A 16,622-nucleotide genomic window follows, 5' to 3' on the forward strand; every position below is an offset into this window, starting at 1 on the left:
TCTTGTTCTCAGCTCCCTGTGCTTTCTTTCTTCTACTTCATATCAATAAACGTTGTTGCTTGTGTGCTAACCTGTGAACTTAACAAACGTTTTCTTGTGCGTCGTTATCTCAGTGCGACTAAGAGCTGCACCCTTTTTCTGTTACAGGCTCCCCGAGGTACGGATCTCAGACAACGGGCCTTACGAATGCCACGTGGGCATCTACGACCGGGCAACAAGGGAGAAGGTTGTCCTGGCTTCAGGGAATGTCTTTCTTACTGTTATGTGTGAGTACCATCGCTACACTTACTTATATTTCAAAGCCAAAGAAAAGATCCTCTCTGTGGTTTTTTGACAGAGTGAGACATGGGTGCGCGGAGAGGGACTGTTCAAAGTCGGTGGGTTGCACAGTGCTTCTTGATCCCTCAAACCTTTGGGGTTTCATGTTTTGTGTGAGGCGCCAAGATGGGGGAACGTTTTAAAGCCGATGGCGCTATAAGTCGGAAGTGTTGTTTTCCAGCAAGTAAGCAGGAACTTTGGTGGAAAAAACCTCAAATTTATTAAATAATTCAAGTGGACAACATGAATATTTAGCTAATTCTCATATCTGACATTGGAAAGCAATTGATTTTTGTCATCATCACACAGTATGGCAGTGTGAAAACAATGTGACAATGTAAACTCCTGCAGAGAATACTCACCGCAGCCTCCCTCGACTTTGCACAGCTTAATAGTGCGCTTATGCTTATTGTTTAGCTGTATGACTGACAGTTTTGCTGTGTTTTCTGGTCCATTCTCCCCGCTCTCCTTCCTCATAGTGTGGTTTTTGTCTGCAGCCAGCACCTGTTTTTCAGTGCAAGAAAACTCTTAATAAACTCACTGCACTACCTGTCCAGCACCAAACAGCTGGCAGACACATTTGGTGACTGGCTGGTGAACATAGTGGAGCATTTGTTAGCAAAATATCCAGATATTTCCCTCAGGAGTCAGTGAGGGGGGTGAGCGAGGATACCGTTACCTGTGTCTGCATCTGTCCAACCAGCTGGATTATCTATATTTGTATCCATACTTTGATCAGAAATTGCCATATCTGTTATTTATTCAAAAATAAAAAAAAACAAGAACAGAACAGCCTCAGAATCTAGCTTGGATCAGTGTTATTGTTCACGAGAGTAAGAGAGCTATTTACAGAAAGTTTTTCATTACCCTGAATGAATAAACTTCAATCCCAGTAATGATTTCCCGTCACAGATTTTGCATAATGTCACACCGATGACACCTGAGCTCTGTAATGAAAAAAGTGCTTTATCTGTAACGGATACGTGTTTCAGCCGGGTTAGATGGCAGTGTTGCTCTGTAACTGCTGGATGGCGTCAATAGTGAAGGTGGTTACGTCATTGCTGCGTTCACAGCTTGTTTCCACTTTCCCCAAGTGCTCAGAAAAAAAGTGGCTGTTGTGGATTTAAGAAATGTGGACACGTCGGACCTCACCAGCCATCTTTTTGATCATGAGAGGTTCTAGACCAGCAGCATATGTTGTCAGCATGCCAGAATTCCCCTGCACACTCTCATCCTCTATCTTCTGTTATGTTCTGTACTCCATTTTTGGATATCAAAGTAAAGACTCTGGCACGCTGTTGACATAAAAGAAAAAATCACATTAATTAATACAGTTGTTCTAATGCCAGTCATCAGTTGTCGCACACCAGCCCGGTACGACTCTGAGAAAACACAACTCTCTCTGCTGCTTCTTTTGAGGTTTTGTGTAAAAACATTTGAGAAACGACCCGCCACTTGGATGGATGTCGTCTCGGAGAAGAAAACAATGGCACCACCGGCAACAAGTGGATTAATCACCCTCGCCCAACGAATACCAAAGATAGTTTTATTACAGAGGTGATATTTCAGGGCGATAGTGTTTATCATCAAAATTATTCATTTTCTCCTTCTGCGCAGTTTCGCCCTGCTGTCGTGACTGTCTGTGTCGCACCAATAATTAACACTCATATTGCCTTGAAATTTCGTGGACTGATGAGCCTCGGGCACCACAACAATTGATTAAATTTCAGTGGTGATCTTGATGGCACTTAGAAGAATATTGCTTCCTTCAACTATGAACCTGACAGAAACAGACTTGATTTGAAATCCTCAGAGTGTGTTAGCGGGGTCGAGAAATCGATCCAACTGAAAAACTCAAGTTGATAAGATGTCGCTTTTGCAGAGTTGTAAGTGGCGAGCCGTGGTGGAGGTATGCACTTTCTCCGTGCTCTCTACTTTCCAAGGATTTACATTTTTAGACAAACCAAGCGGGCTGAAAATGAAGCCAACGTGATGGTTTAAAAGGAAAAAGCTGCAGAAATAACCAAGTTGCCAGCCTGGTAAACTAATATCCCTGCTCATGACAGCTGTGCAGGGGATGACTCTGTATATACCTTACTTGTTTAAATCACATTAAATGAGACCTATTGATCATTTTCGTGTTATTTCCGTCAGTGTGTTGTAAAGGTTCTTGTGCACGTAAAAGGTAAAAAGCTCAAAGTCTTATCCAGTGGAAGCTCCTTTCTCCCACTGCTCCTGAAGTGCCTTAAATGTCTCGCCAGTAGCCCCCCCCCCTTTAAATCTGTGACTTCTTGACATCACACAATGCACTGTGTCACACATTTGCATAATCCATGCACATATTCACAGTTCAAGTGAAGCTAACTGGAAGCTGACGCGGTGAGCGGTGCGGGGTCAGGCGTGTGAGCTGACCAATCAGAGCAGTCTGGTTATTCGGGAGGGGTTAGCAGGGCATCCTCAGACATACAGGAGAGGGAATACAGTGCTGCAGCATTATGTTGAGCATTAAAGCACGTAAACCTTTTTTAGAAGTAATCCAAAATAAAATCATGAACCTGAAAATGAGCATACTTTGTCTCCCTTCAAGGGCTTAAAGTCATGAATCATTAAGTGCTTGGCGGCTAGCTGTTAGCTGTCTAGTCGGTTGTCAGCAACCGGGCTTCATTCAGTCCACCCACGTTCCACCTCTTTGCTTATTTTTGGATTAGGAGTTAATTGGAGTCAGGCACTGACAAAAATGGCGATGGCTGGAGTTCCCCACACTGTGAGCTTCACATTGGCTCTTCACAGACGCTACATCCCTGTTGCCCGTGGACAAAACAACTTATTTTGCGTTCATCCGTCTATCGTGTGGATTTAACGCCGAAGCATGTTGGCGTTCTCTCATTTCTTCCACGCATTGTTGCCCCCGTCATACAGCCGCGATCACCATTATTCAGTTAGCATGATATCTCTTTCAGTCACTAGAGGAGGATATGTGCCTGTAGCCTATTCCTCAGCCTGTGCTGTAATTATTGTATTTAAGTCCCCCTAACGACAGCTGCTTCGCTCGCCTCTGATGTATCAATTTCAGCTGCAAAGACATGCTGCTCTCCATGTGGTCCTACGGCTAATTAGCAATGGTGAAATTTTTCAGTGGAACACCAGAGAGAGACACCATTTGACAATATTACTACATTATCGCATTTGGTGCCCCCAAGAACTGCCTTTTGTTTTTGTTTTTTTTCACTTTTTTCTTTTAACTTTCTTGTTACCTAAGCCCTTGACCCTCTGTTCCATTCTTTGATCAATCCCATTCCTCTGTTTTTATTGCTCACCGACACTGACGTCAGCGAGAAGACTTTATCAATGGGAGGGGGACTTTCCCTCAGTTAACTGTTTCTTGTTTCAGCTCTGGGTGGGAAAAAGTGAATGATGTATTCGTGGGATAGTTGGGGCGCCCCTAACTCAGCTGGGTCTTAAATCACCACTCCACAAGAGAGGAAGAAGAATGGCCCCTGGCGTTGTGGCTAATTGCCGTCTAAACTGAAACAGAATTATTCATAACCTATTAGTGTGTCAAGTTCAGTGGGAAGTAAAGACAAAAGTAAAGAGGAGAGAGAGAGAAAGAAAATGAGAGGAGAAAAAAAAAAAAGTTAATTAATAGGAAGCAGTACACGGAGAGTATTTTAATTTTTTAAAGGGCTTCATAAATAAGAATTATCATTTTAATGAATCCCCTGCCAAGAAATTCAATCATCCAGTTGTTAAAAGGCTAAACCCTGAACTCTTGGTACCTCTGCTACCGTCCTTCGCTCTCTGGAAAGTTTGAAAAGTCTTCGCTTTTTCTTCTTGCACTGCAGAGGCATATGTAGACTTTCCAGAACCCAGAGGCCTGAAGGCTCTGTCACAGTCATTCAGTGACGACCAATTTGGCTTAAACTGCACCTAATGACGAACGTAATGAGTACTGATAAAGTACTGATTTCTGGAGCTGTGCGAGCAAAGCCTCACGTACAGTATTATTAACATTTACGATCAAAATGCGAAGGGGTATTCTCATTTGTTTGCTGTGTTTGTTTTTGTTTTTTTTATATACTCTATATACCATATCCCCTGGACAATTGTGCAGCCAAGCTTTTATCTTGATAATGAGGAACATACAGTACCAAGATGCACCCCGTAACTAGGGCACTATATTATGTACTGTGTTGGCTAAATTGTTTCCCTTAACCTGAGTGAGCTGCTATGGTGCTCTGCGTCTCTAAAAGTAATTATTGAGGCATTACCGCATGGTAATTTATCATGAGGCACTCGGTTGTTATCAAAAGTTCAAAATCAACATCTGAACTGAAAGGTTGCGGATGAGAAGTTCAGAGTGAGAAAACGCAGGAAAAAAAAGAATGATGGACGGGAGCATTATTAGGATATTGAATTCACTGTCAGATGGTCCTCAGTCTCAGCCTGCAGAGGATACATTCAACAAGATGTAAATACACCGCGGAGAGCGGATCGGCGATGTAACAGAGCTTGGCCTGCTGACCCGCTTCCTCTGTGTTCTGGTCTAATTGAAGAGCGCTCGGCAGAATGACATCAAAGAACAAAACACTCTGTTCTTTGATGCCAAGACAAGACATTTTAATACGATTATCATGTGTGCAATAAAAAAAAAAAAAGAAATGCATAAGAAATCAAAAAAGTGTGGGCAGTGGTTCATTAGGAAATACTTAGTACATCATATTCAAAGCAATCATTAACCACCGCTGTTGGCTACAGGTCTGCCAACACAGACTGGAATATTTTTCGCCCACGAGATGTGCTTTCACGTTGTTTCAACTTGAAAAATGTGTCTCAAAAAATTGTCAAGCCAGGTTTGTTGTATTCACTGCCCTCAGGCCAGTGTTACACAGAGAGACTACACATGCAACGTCATGGTCAAGCTCATCCAAATGTATTTTTACATGCAAGATTTCAAACAGAATCAGTCTGCTCAGAGCGAAACTGGTGCATAGCAGAGGACTGCAAAAGGTTATTTGGCCCTCAAGTTGCATGGATTTTTTTCAATAATATAACCTCCTTTTCTTTGCCTCTGAAAAAAATATAAATAAGAATATCTCAAGCATGTTTTCAGTGTTCAGAAGGGCCTCGAGTTTAGAGAGAGCTCTGCCAATAATAATAGCAAAATCTGATTTGTGTCCCCACGTTAACTGCAGAACTGTGTTTTGACTGCAAGGTTCTTGAACTCTCTGATAGTCCTCAAATTTGATGAAGGTTTTGCAACAATCAAAGCATATTTATGCCGTTGCCAGTCATTCTGAAGCACCCCGAGTGACTTTACCCACGCAAATTATGAAAACAACTAAGAGCTGAAACCACTGGGCACTTTTTTGTTCTTTAATTGCGACTTTAACTACTCACATCTTAATGAGCCTTTAATTTGTGTGTTACTTTTGTGGAGGTGTAAGATACATGTTTGGACAGCTGACAGTTTTTAGCACAAAACATGCAACGTTACAATAGATTCTGTATATTGTGATTCAGTACTTCCGGCTGAAAAACACAGGGGATGGATGCAGTGCGACATATGTGCCGCATCACAAGCTAACATCATGATGAACTAAAGCCACCAGCTGAATGTGACTCACCCGGACTGGAAGCTCCCAACACAGCCGGAGCAGGACGGAACTGCGGAGGACAGAGGCCAGTTTGACATAGAGAAGACGGTACCAAGTTGGCTTTCTTGCCAAGTGTCGGTCCTGGTCAGCAAGGACTGCTTACCAAGCTAAAGGCAGCCACATTTAGCAGCAGTTAGCGCTTACTTTAGCAACAAAGCTACTGGTATGTGTCTACCAAGAAACTTGATAAATCACTGGACCCTGCGCCGGCGTCTGGGTGTTCATCGAGAAGCTGCCGCACATCATAACGTTTGTTAGCAGTTACTGTAACAGCAAGTAAATCTGTCTGTACAGTTGCTTCAGGGCAGCAGAGGGAAAAGACAGATAATATTTCCTGCATAAAACTTGACCCAGTTTCCCCCAAATCAGAGAATAAAGTTATGAAGTAGTGTTTTTGTACAGTAAACAGTGACGTCCGGTACCTAGTGGCTCTGGCAGTGTTGTTCATTTTTTGCGTCCATGGCAGCGTCATAAAATAAACAAATGAGTTAGAAACACCCCTGAGTGCAGGATGAGTCATCAACATTTTTAATGAGTTTCCAAAAAGTTACAAACTCAAGAAAACAGTACCTAGTACCTACAAAAACTGCCTTTTTTGCCACTGTTTGGATACCGGTGTATAGGTGAGATATGGAGCAAGACACCTGTGATAACATTTTTTTATTTATTAGCCATCATGGCAGAAATGTTCATATCAGGCCAATGTGATAATAATTTTAACATCTTAATCAGCTGATACCGATGACATGCAGGTATTAACGTGCATCCCTTATCAGAAAACAATCCTCATACAACCAGAGGTCATTCCAAACCCTGCGTAACTAACTGCAGCATCACTTAATATGCACACGGTGAAGCAACGGGACTCAGTGTAGCAGGTAACAAAAACCTGCCCGCCCCAAACCTACGTGACGCGTCTCGCCCATGCCCTGTGTACTCCAGCCATTAGGGGATAGACTTCTGTCCCATCACCAGTCACATAAAATAGATACTTCATTCTGCAAACAGTGACATATCCATCCCCGTAAAGCTAAGGTCATAATTTCCGGCTTTGCTGGGTGAAAGAAATCAATACCTCTCCTCCCAATGGTAGAGATAGGGTCATTATTTGTTATTACCCAAAGTCATTCCTATGCGACATTCCAAAGATTACAAGGAAAGGTTATTTGTCTCCGCAGACTGGAGGCTGACCTTGGGAAGCCAGCTCCCGGTTGATCCGTGCGCAGCGTCCGAGGCGGCTAAGGTTGTCGTGTTGTTGTCTGCATCAGATGACCGTTGGGTTGCGACTCCCGAAGAACGCCTTAATAGCCCTTGTGTTTAATCACGTCACGTAACTCCAGAAAATCCTTTCTTCTAACCTTTTGTAAAGCGTGAGGGCGGTAATTTAAAGGATACCCTTCACGAGGCGGCAGGGCTGGTATTTATAACCCCTGGAAACAGAGATGAGCGTTAAGGTGTAGAGGGACTAATTACCTTCTCATCCCATAAAACTGGGATTCGCTTCAATAATGGATGCCCAACTTTAATTAAGCGCTGTGTATATTTAGGCGCTCGTTTATAAATGGGTGGGATTAATGGCGTACAAGCCAAGCCCAAAGACAGCAACGCCTGCAGACACAGCAGTTCGGTGTACCAGTAGGAAGAGTTTAGGGACTGTGTGTGACTGCGTGTGTGGCTGTGTGTTGGGGAGAGGACTTGTTTGTGCGCCGGGGTTTGATGGATTGCTGGGGAGCGGCTGTTCCCTTTCTGCCCTGTACTCGTTTGGGAAGTGAAGGGAACATCTTGGCCGGGATCGACACGTAGCACGACTCAAACACAGTTGCCTGTTCCCCTCGCTCTCAGCTCTCGGAGAGGATGCCAATTTCGTGAGGCTTGACGGTTGTAGTCTGAAGTGTTTGCCATGTCGTCTTGTAGCACGTCTCGGGTCACCATAGGGGGATTGTTCAAGAGTCCTTGATATGATTCTCCATTACACCCTCATTTATCTTCTGTCACCTTCGTGCTTATCACACTTAATGTCCCACAGTGTGCCATCAGCATCACAACCTGTTCAGCTGATTGCGGGGGCAAAAAGATACTTCATGCGGGAAGGGAAAAAAACGGTTTTTCGGTTTCATTTTGCGACAAATGGTGAATGAACTGTTCTCCGCAAGGAACGAGTCTTTTTTTTTTGCTCTTTCTATCTTGTTCGTAATTAACAGAACAGACCTTCCCTCTGAGAGAATTCTATCCGGTCTTTAATAAATTGCGTGACCCCTTTCCCACTCTCTTCCCTGCACCACCGTTCAGTTGTGTCTAGGAGCGGTTTACAGCACCAATAAAGAATGCTGGCTCGGAGCCCATTGAAGGAGGAAAAAAAAAAAAAAAAAATGAAATGAATTCAAAGAGCAGATGAATTATTAAATGTCTGTCTTTGAGCTAAGCCCTGGGGTGATAACTGAGGCAAAAATAAACAACCCATGGGCTTCCTCAAGGATTTCTCTACCCAACATTGAACTGGTAGTCTGTGCATCACTTAGTCTATGCTAAAGAATTTCTGTCTGATATTTTGTCTGCTGTCAGAGTTTTGCCAGAAAAAAATGTCTGTTTTCCATTTACTTGATGTCTTCCCCCCCCCCCCCCCCCAAGTCTGGGCTGTTTCATTAAGTCAGAGGAAGCATTTCAAATCTACATTGGACAAACATTGACATCCATTGCTGCCATCTTGCTACAATTAGCTTCAACTGGGTTATGGCATAAACTTGCAATCATGTTTGCCGCCATACTGTATCTCATTCGAGGGCTGCATTAAAAACATGCCATTTTTGCTCTCTAGCCCATTCAGCGCCTCATTCAGCTGACATTCACCAGGCACTCATCAGCGGGGGCAGCAGAAGCGCGCCAAGGCTGTAGCCTCATGAGTAAGCCTGTTTTCATACCCGGTGTTTTCACACAGCAAACAAAAAAATCAACCATCTGACGGTTGCATCATATCATCTGCTTCAGTTCTGTCCACCGAAAGGCTCCAGGAGGCACAGTTTTGGCTTTGGATAGTGTTTATCAGCGACAAATTATTTTTTTCTGTGCGCACCCTTACAAATAAAGTGCCTTGGTAGTACCTCAGTGAATTATAATGCGTGAGGAATTAAAAGTATTATGTAAAGTAGCATCCACAAAAGTCCTACCAGACTTTAATGCATGGCTGCTGGTCCCAGAAAGAAATTGCTGACTGCATAACTTCCCAGAGGACAAGAGCAAACAACAGAACTGACGCCGTTATTGAGACAGTCTTGAAGAGCAGAAGTGTTCTGTCAGGAAACGGTGGCTTCCTCATCTGAACTGTTGACTGGAAACACAAAGCACATGCACGCTCATCAATAAACACTAGAAAAAAGTATTTTCTGGGGGAAAAAATAGGGATATGTCTTCCAAAGCCCCGATATTACTTTTATATTTTGACTTTTCAAACTTTTCTACGTGATATTCATATTGCAAGTAACAAATTATTTTTATTTCCCTTACTGTAAAAATGTTTTTTTTTTTTTTCTTTTTTTTTTTTTTAATCTCTGGTTGGTGCAACATTTAATTCACCAGCTGTTACAGAAGAACAGCAAAATAAACATGGAAAGTCATGATAAACCATAAGAGAATGTAAGAAAGCAGCCAAGTCAGCAGCTACAGCAGAGAAAAAGCTGCTGATGAGTCTGCAGCTTTCTGAGGCAGAGCTCCGTGTCCAGAGAGGTGGACTCAAAGTCACATGTTCTAAATGTGTATGCATGTTCGCTGGTCAGGTGTCGGGGCTTAATGAGGGGTCCAGGTCACACCTGGAGCATGCTGAGCAGTTTACGAAAACAAACAAACAAAAAGCCAAGAAAAAATCTATTCATTGATTTGTAAACAACTTAAGAAATGCAACCATGCCTCAATTCAATTTCACTATAATTCATATTTTCATATGAGAGTGAACTGAACGTGGCACCGGACCATTTTTTTCATATTATATGCAATAACCTACTTTACGCCTTGTGATTGTATAGTTGTTTTGGCAACTGTTACGTTGCAGTACAATGGTACACTGTAAGTACCATGGCCAGTACAATTGTACCTTACTTGTTACCATTGTAAAACTTGCGATCTCCGTAACCGTCTCAGTGTTCGTTGTTCATTAATAACTGTGTATTGGACAGTGATCATTTACCTTGTAAGGCTTACATGAGAAGTTTTCTGCCAGAAGGCCTTCAGGAGGTCAGGTCATATAAAGATGGACACACCAGTCGCAGTGAGATGTGCTGGTTGAATGGATCCTACTTGCGACTATCCTGCGGGTGACCAGAGGTTCCAACCTGTCTGTTGTGTTTTTTTACTTTTAGACTTAGTAAATTTACTTTTTCTGGTATTTAAATGACTTTGATTTTAAAGGTTAGGTTCAGTAAAAGATCATGGTTTGGATTAAAATAATAAATCGACATAACTCTTGGTGTGACGCCACTTGATTCTGATGATTCTTCGTATTTGCGATCATCGCTGTTCATGTCAACACACACCAATGCAAGCCAACCAGCAAGCATTTCCTGCACACAACACATCTATCGCAGGACCTAAAGTGCCGTCCACTGGCGAAGTAAGTTTTCAGTAAGTCCCAGTTGGGTAAGATGTCCAGTAGCAATACAAATAGGCCTGTTTGTACTGTGGACACAGGCAGGATGTAGAATGTTTACCACTAACAGCACCACAGTAAATGTCTCATACCTGAACCTGAAGATATCATCCATTTCAATCATAAAACGTCCGTGCATTTCTATAGGAGCGGGCTATTTCTGTACACTGACTGATTTGCTTTCGCCTGCATGGCACCGTATACATGGAGCAGCAAAGTAGCCGTGAAGAATCCTCATATAAAACTGTCATCACGAGCTGTGACACAGTATCATGAAGGCTGTTTTGAAGTAGTCGTGTGTACATCGGAGAGGATGTAACACATTACTGCTGGCCTTGGCGTGACCTTGCGCAGGTCGGTGCCACGTTTCAACAAATTCATGCATACGGGGCAAAATATCTTTTTGTTTGGTTAAGATGATAACCCCTTTTTGGTTTTCATTTTCTGCATTTAAACTTTAATAGTGGGCTTCCATTTTTGTGCTGCTCACAGACAGGTAAAACTCTATGCTAAGTATACTGTATTATGCATTTTTCCTCTCCTCACTACTCCCACTTAATGGCAACAGGCCCTGCAGGCACATTAAAAGTTTGGCTTCTCATTTTAAATGTAGGCATGTCCTGAGTAGACCCTGCTGCTTCCACCACCATATGGCACCATTGTTATAGAGCACAAATTAGGGCTGTGCTCCATAGACTTGGCTGCTGAAATGCACAAATACCATTTTGCTCAGTGTGACATCGAGGGATGTTTATTATACCCCGTAAAACACAGCATCTCCTGCCTGTCACACATAAATCATTTAGGAATGCCCCTCCCCAGACACATAATCCCTGTCGTAGCAGAGCCGCAACAGGGGAGGACGCCATGCGAGGATCAGTCTGTGCCGTGCAGCATTTCCCTTCTTTACTGTTGAAGTCAATGAGTCACATCAAACAATGGTCAAGTCAAGGTTGTTATATCCGTAAACACAAAGTTGTCGTATTGTCAGTGACATGCAGAGGCTGTTTTTGACGAGAGCAAACTTTCAGCAAATCAGCATTTTTTTTTTTTTTTGTCAAAGCGCCACACTTAAACACAGAAGTACACAACTTCAAAAAGTTCCAAGAGTCTTTAAAGCATCACTTTTGAATAACCTTGTGATGTCTTTCAGAACGCGGCACTTTCTTGTTTTCTTGGGTAGCGTTCCTTCCTTCATCCCGAGACGTGCATGTCTGATATTGAACACAGCGCCTCCCCTGATGTCTCCTTGTGGTTTCTCTTGGATGTTGTGAAGTGAAGGCTTCATTCCTCGTGGCGCAGTCTCCCTCATTCCCCTCACTCCCCCCTCGCTGAGGATGTCTTCATCGCTTGCTGCGCTCTGCTCCCCACCAAGGTCCCCCCTTTTGAGCGTGGTTGACTGAGGAGGCGACAGAGGAGAAACAGCTTCGCCTCCCCAGAGACGCGCCGCTGATTGTACCAAAGGATGAGAAAACCTCTTTGTCTCTCTACCTTTTACCTCAATATCACCTTGCTTCATAAGTCTCCTTTCCTACCAAGTGATCTCGCTAAAAATAGTTCTCGTCTTCACAGGTATTTTTTTATTTCATTTTTTTTGGAGCAAGTTTGGCAAAACTTAGCAGACAGCGCTATCTTTTTCTTTGTAAATGAATCGATTCATTCACTTACGGAGGTGACGTGTTGTATTTTAAAATTTTATTTCGTTCTCCAGGGAGCAACCCAAGGGCATCGGTAACTTGAAAAAGGTCAACAACAACAAAAAAAGCGAGACGGGATGAAAGCAGCGAGAATAGCTCCCCAGTCTGTAATATCGCTCCGTCCCTGTGGAGTAGGTGTATGATTTGATTTATTTTTAGCTCGGCCTGATGAGATGGTAAGATTTTTATTTTTCACCAGAGAAACTCAGACGTGAGATCACCTGTCTATCATTTATAGCCCTTTTTTGCCTTCCTCTCATAACATTTATTTTGTGACAAGTTTTCCTTTAAGTATTTCCACCCACAGTCTGTCCCCTGTGTGCTCTCTATCAAAATATTTCATTATGTCAACTCCCTTAAAAGTGTGTTGATGCATAGCTCACCAGAGGGGATCTTTTAGGCTTTTACAAAGAAACATATTGACAAGAGAAGATCATAATGATTTCTCACACGGGGTTGCCAAGGTAATTCAAAGTCGAGGGTACATTTATTGTCATTTTTTAATCATAATGGTTTAAAAAAAAAAATGAAACTATCTTTGAGTTATCTGTGCAAATAGGGTTTTAGGAAATGGATGTTTGATGGTGAATTGAGGAGTCTGACAGTATAGAGTAGTCTTTTGGTTGGGGTGGGTGTTGTCTTATGGCATCCTTTGGGCTCCGTGCAGACTGATGCTCAGTAGATGGACGCCAGTGATCTTCAGGGCAGTTTGAATCACCAGCTCTGAAGCCTTCCTGCCCTTCGCACCATGCCAGTTTGTCATGTTTCCAGGCTGGATGCTCTACATTGAGCTAGATTTTGGTCAACCTTTACAGACGAGCCTGTAAAGGTTGACCAAAATCTAGCTCAGGAATGTAGCCTTCGTAGATTTGCCGTAGGAAGTAGAGCTGTTCTGTGCTTGGTTGAAAGCCTTGAAAGACAATATGCTACATTATGTAAGAAGTATTTGCATTTACAATGTTGTCGAGATGTAGAACAAAACCGTTAAACAACATAGAAATGATATACCTTAAAGCTTAGATACAGGATAAATATGTTTGGATTAAATACAAATAGGTAAAATAGGAAAAGAAGTACAAGATTAATAAACAGATGAAACTACGGTGTAGTTAAAAGTATTTACACTCAAGTAAAATAAGATTAAGATAGGGGCTTTGACCTGCCGTGGAGGCAGCAGAGAGTCCAAGTTTCAGGACTTTTGCCTGAAGTCAGTTATTCAATTTCATCACACAAGTGTCTTTGCATTCACGCGGAACTGGAACTGATGCCTGGTTTAAAATGTCTTGCTTATCATGCTTGTAAAGTATATATTGTAATTGTTTTATTTTGTGAACACTCGTGTGCTTTCAAAGATACAATTTGTAGCACGTATTGATCACTTTTTTATTGGCCACATGGGAACTGAATGCATTGTGATGTGAACATTGATACCTCCCCCATCTCTCTCAGTGGATTATTTGTTTAAGTTGTTCAACGCTGCATGACAGTGGATTTTTTTTTGTTTGTTTGTTTTTGTGAAGGACATCCGGATGAGATGTTCCACAACTGATTGAAAGATGTGACTTAATGCAACAGCAGCTAACGTTAAGAAATGGACTCCCCTGACATAAACTAACAACCGGCAATGGAGAAGTTCCACAGAGCACCTTTGATAAACGTATATGTATTTATTTTCATGTTGGGTATAAGCACCTGCCATACAGAAGAGGTTTTGTGGATGTCTTTTAGTTTAGTGTCTTTTTTCAGTGTGACACTGGGAGGGCGGAAAGTGGCTGATATTTCCAAAAGTGGTGCTTAGTACCTTTCACTGTGGTCTTAGCTCTTTGAGATTTGACACTCATCTTTGCTGCTGCACAAAGGACTGTGAGACAGGCGATAAATTTATGGGGAAAGGAGAAATGCAAGTTTAGGAGCCCCTGAAAGCAGCCCGTGGGCATGGATCGAATGGATTTCTTCTCAGTGTGCCCATTTTTTAAACTTGAATGGGAATCAGAGGAGGGACAGCTGAAGGGAAAATTGAAATGGGAAATTCATATTGTATTGGGACCCTTCCTCTGTCCTGTCTGAGTCCATCAATTCAGGAGTAAATAGGGTAGCTCGTGTTAATTGTGTGAATGTCTGATCTGAGATAGTCCTGCTGGGATTGAGAGATTTGTAATGAATAAGGAATAGGTGTAGCAAGGATGCCTTTGGATCTTCAGTCCCAGGAGTGGTGCATTAGAAGCCTAGACTTGTTAATGAGTGCTTTGGAACCTATAACCCAAATAGGTACATGGGCAGGTCGGTCCCAAATAGACCTTGTTTCATCCTTGAGAGAAAGGCGTTGTCGACTTAATTGCTAATTTACAAAAGCATTCTAAAAATAATTTAATTAAGGATGAGAAACTTCCATATTCAGGTATTTCAAAGGGCAGAGAACAGAACTCGTGTTGATAAATTTAGAACTGAAAGTGAAAGCTTGTGAAATGTGACAGCTTCAGAAGAGCCAAACGCCAGTTTGATGATTCTGCTTTCACGAATTAAACACTAATTGGCACGCTGCAGTTAACTCCACGTTCTTTCTCTGTCTTCTTCTACTTCTTATTATTTTAGCAGCAGTAATTGTACCACTGGGAGCTCTTTGACAAACATTTTGGATTCGTCAGATGGAGACTCATTCACCAGAGGATTTTCTATAGGAAAGGTTTTACATATTCCTCTGTGTTATATTTGTCAGTTGATTTAAATTACACGATCAAATCCAAACACTAAACGAATGAAATATGGTCATGTTGTACTGTTTTCTGTGCATATTTCACTTGAACACCAGAGCTACCTTATATCGCAAAACAGACTGTGTGTACGTGAGTTTGAGTTTGTTACATAGTGTTTGTTTTTTTCCGTATAGTTGCCTGCTTCACAGGAGCAGCTTCCTTATAGCTTATACACAAGCAGCTTTCCTGGAAAGAGGAAAGATTTTTTATGGAAATGTAGTCACACAATCCATCTCTCTTCCGTCATTTACTACACTGCTGCAGTGTGTGCTTGGGTTAAAAGAACGCTGCTCCCATGCTCCTTGCTAGACAGTCTGTGTCAGAGCACACTAGAAACTGTAACTGTGATGGAAGGAAATCAATAGGCAATTAGAAATATATATATTCTGTAATATTTATTTTATGAAAAAGAAGAAGGCACAGGAGTCAGCTTCGGTGTTGGAGAAGCTTTTCATACAGAAAACAAGATCAAAAAAGCTCACCTGCCAAAGGGGCTGGTAGAATTGACACAGCTCCTGCCAATTTCAAGCCCATATCTGGCAGGTTGGAAAATGTTAATTTCAAGTCCTGGTGGCATGACATGTGGCACTGGCATGGACTGTAGTGGGCAGGTGTTGCCTGTGTGGGAGCATAAAGATCTGAAATCTTGTTCCAAAATTAGATATCCAGCCAGTGAAAAGAAGGGAGCCTGTTCTTAAAAAGGACTGAATGGACGAAAAGTGAATAAGAGAGAGGAAAATATATCATTGTGTAGTGTCAATATGTAGATTCTTTCAAGCAATATTCAGCAATACCATTGATAATACACTTAATAACTTTATGTCGGGTAACAATCAAGACGGAAAAGGAAAAGTTGAAAAACCTTTGTTAATGTTAAAGCACATCTGCCCTTGGATCCAGATGGACAAAGTGCCAGATTTGGGTTTTCAACTAGAGAAGGCAACTTAATTTGAAAACACTATAAGAGGACTCTATCTTAGCAACACATCAGTGATACAGTCAGCAGCAAGAGCATGCATAGATTAATAGAAGTGTCAGGATCTTAAAAATCTATGCTGAGACTAATTGGAATTGCAGCAAGAGCATTTTGTTCCTGTAAAAACCCTGGCAGCAGCATTCTGTGTGAGTTGTTGTGATTCCTTGCAAATACTCGAGTCCACTTGGAAAAAAAAAAAAAAATTGTCATGCTGTGTCTTGGGGCTTCTCTGAATGTCAATCTATGCAATTTCATTATCAAATCCAAATCAAATGCTCAGACCCAGAGGTAAAACGTGCTGAGAAAAGTATGATACACACATCTTTTCATAGATCAGGATTGTGTATCAATTAATGCCGGATATATCTTTAAGGCAGTAAATACAGCAATTTTGAGTTGGGTAATACTCAATGTGCAGATGATATCCCCTTGTCAAATCATACTCTTATTTGTTATGATTTCTGCTAGTCTAATAAATGTAGACAATAATATTGATGTTGTCCATTCAAATTGATATTACAAGTGAGATCTTTTAACGAGCTGCAGTGTGTTATGCTCCGTACATTGGGTGTGAAAGTCTATGAGTGG

At 42.0% G+C, this 16,622-nt stretch overlaps 1 protein-coding gene across 3 annotated transcripts in view; it reads left to right on the plus strand.

Moving 5' to 3' along the window:
- The window catches only part of igsf21a (immunoglobin superfamily, member 21a), a 312,406-nt gene that overhangs the window by 231,826 nt on the left and 63,958 nt on the right, over positions 1–16,622 (plus strand). For all 3 annotated transcript variants that reach the window (XM_030420524.1, XM_030420522.1, XM_030420523.1), the window contains exon 4: positions 148–266. In XM_030420524.1, coding sequence (XP_030276384.1) covers positions 148–266 — 119 coding nt within the window. The remainder of the gene's footprint in view (positions 1–147; positions 267–16,622) is intronic.

Source organism: Sparus aurata, chromosome 6 (genome assembly GCF_900880675.1).
Source record: "Sparus aurata chromosome 6, fSpaAur1.1, whole genome shotgun sequence".
In the NCBI taxonomy this organism is placed as follows: Eukaryota; Metazoa; Chordata; class Actinopteri; order Spariformes; family Sparidae; genus Sparus; species Sparus aurata.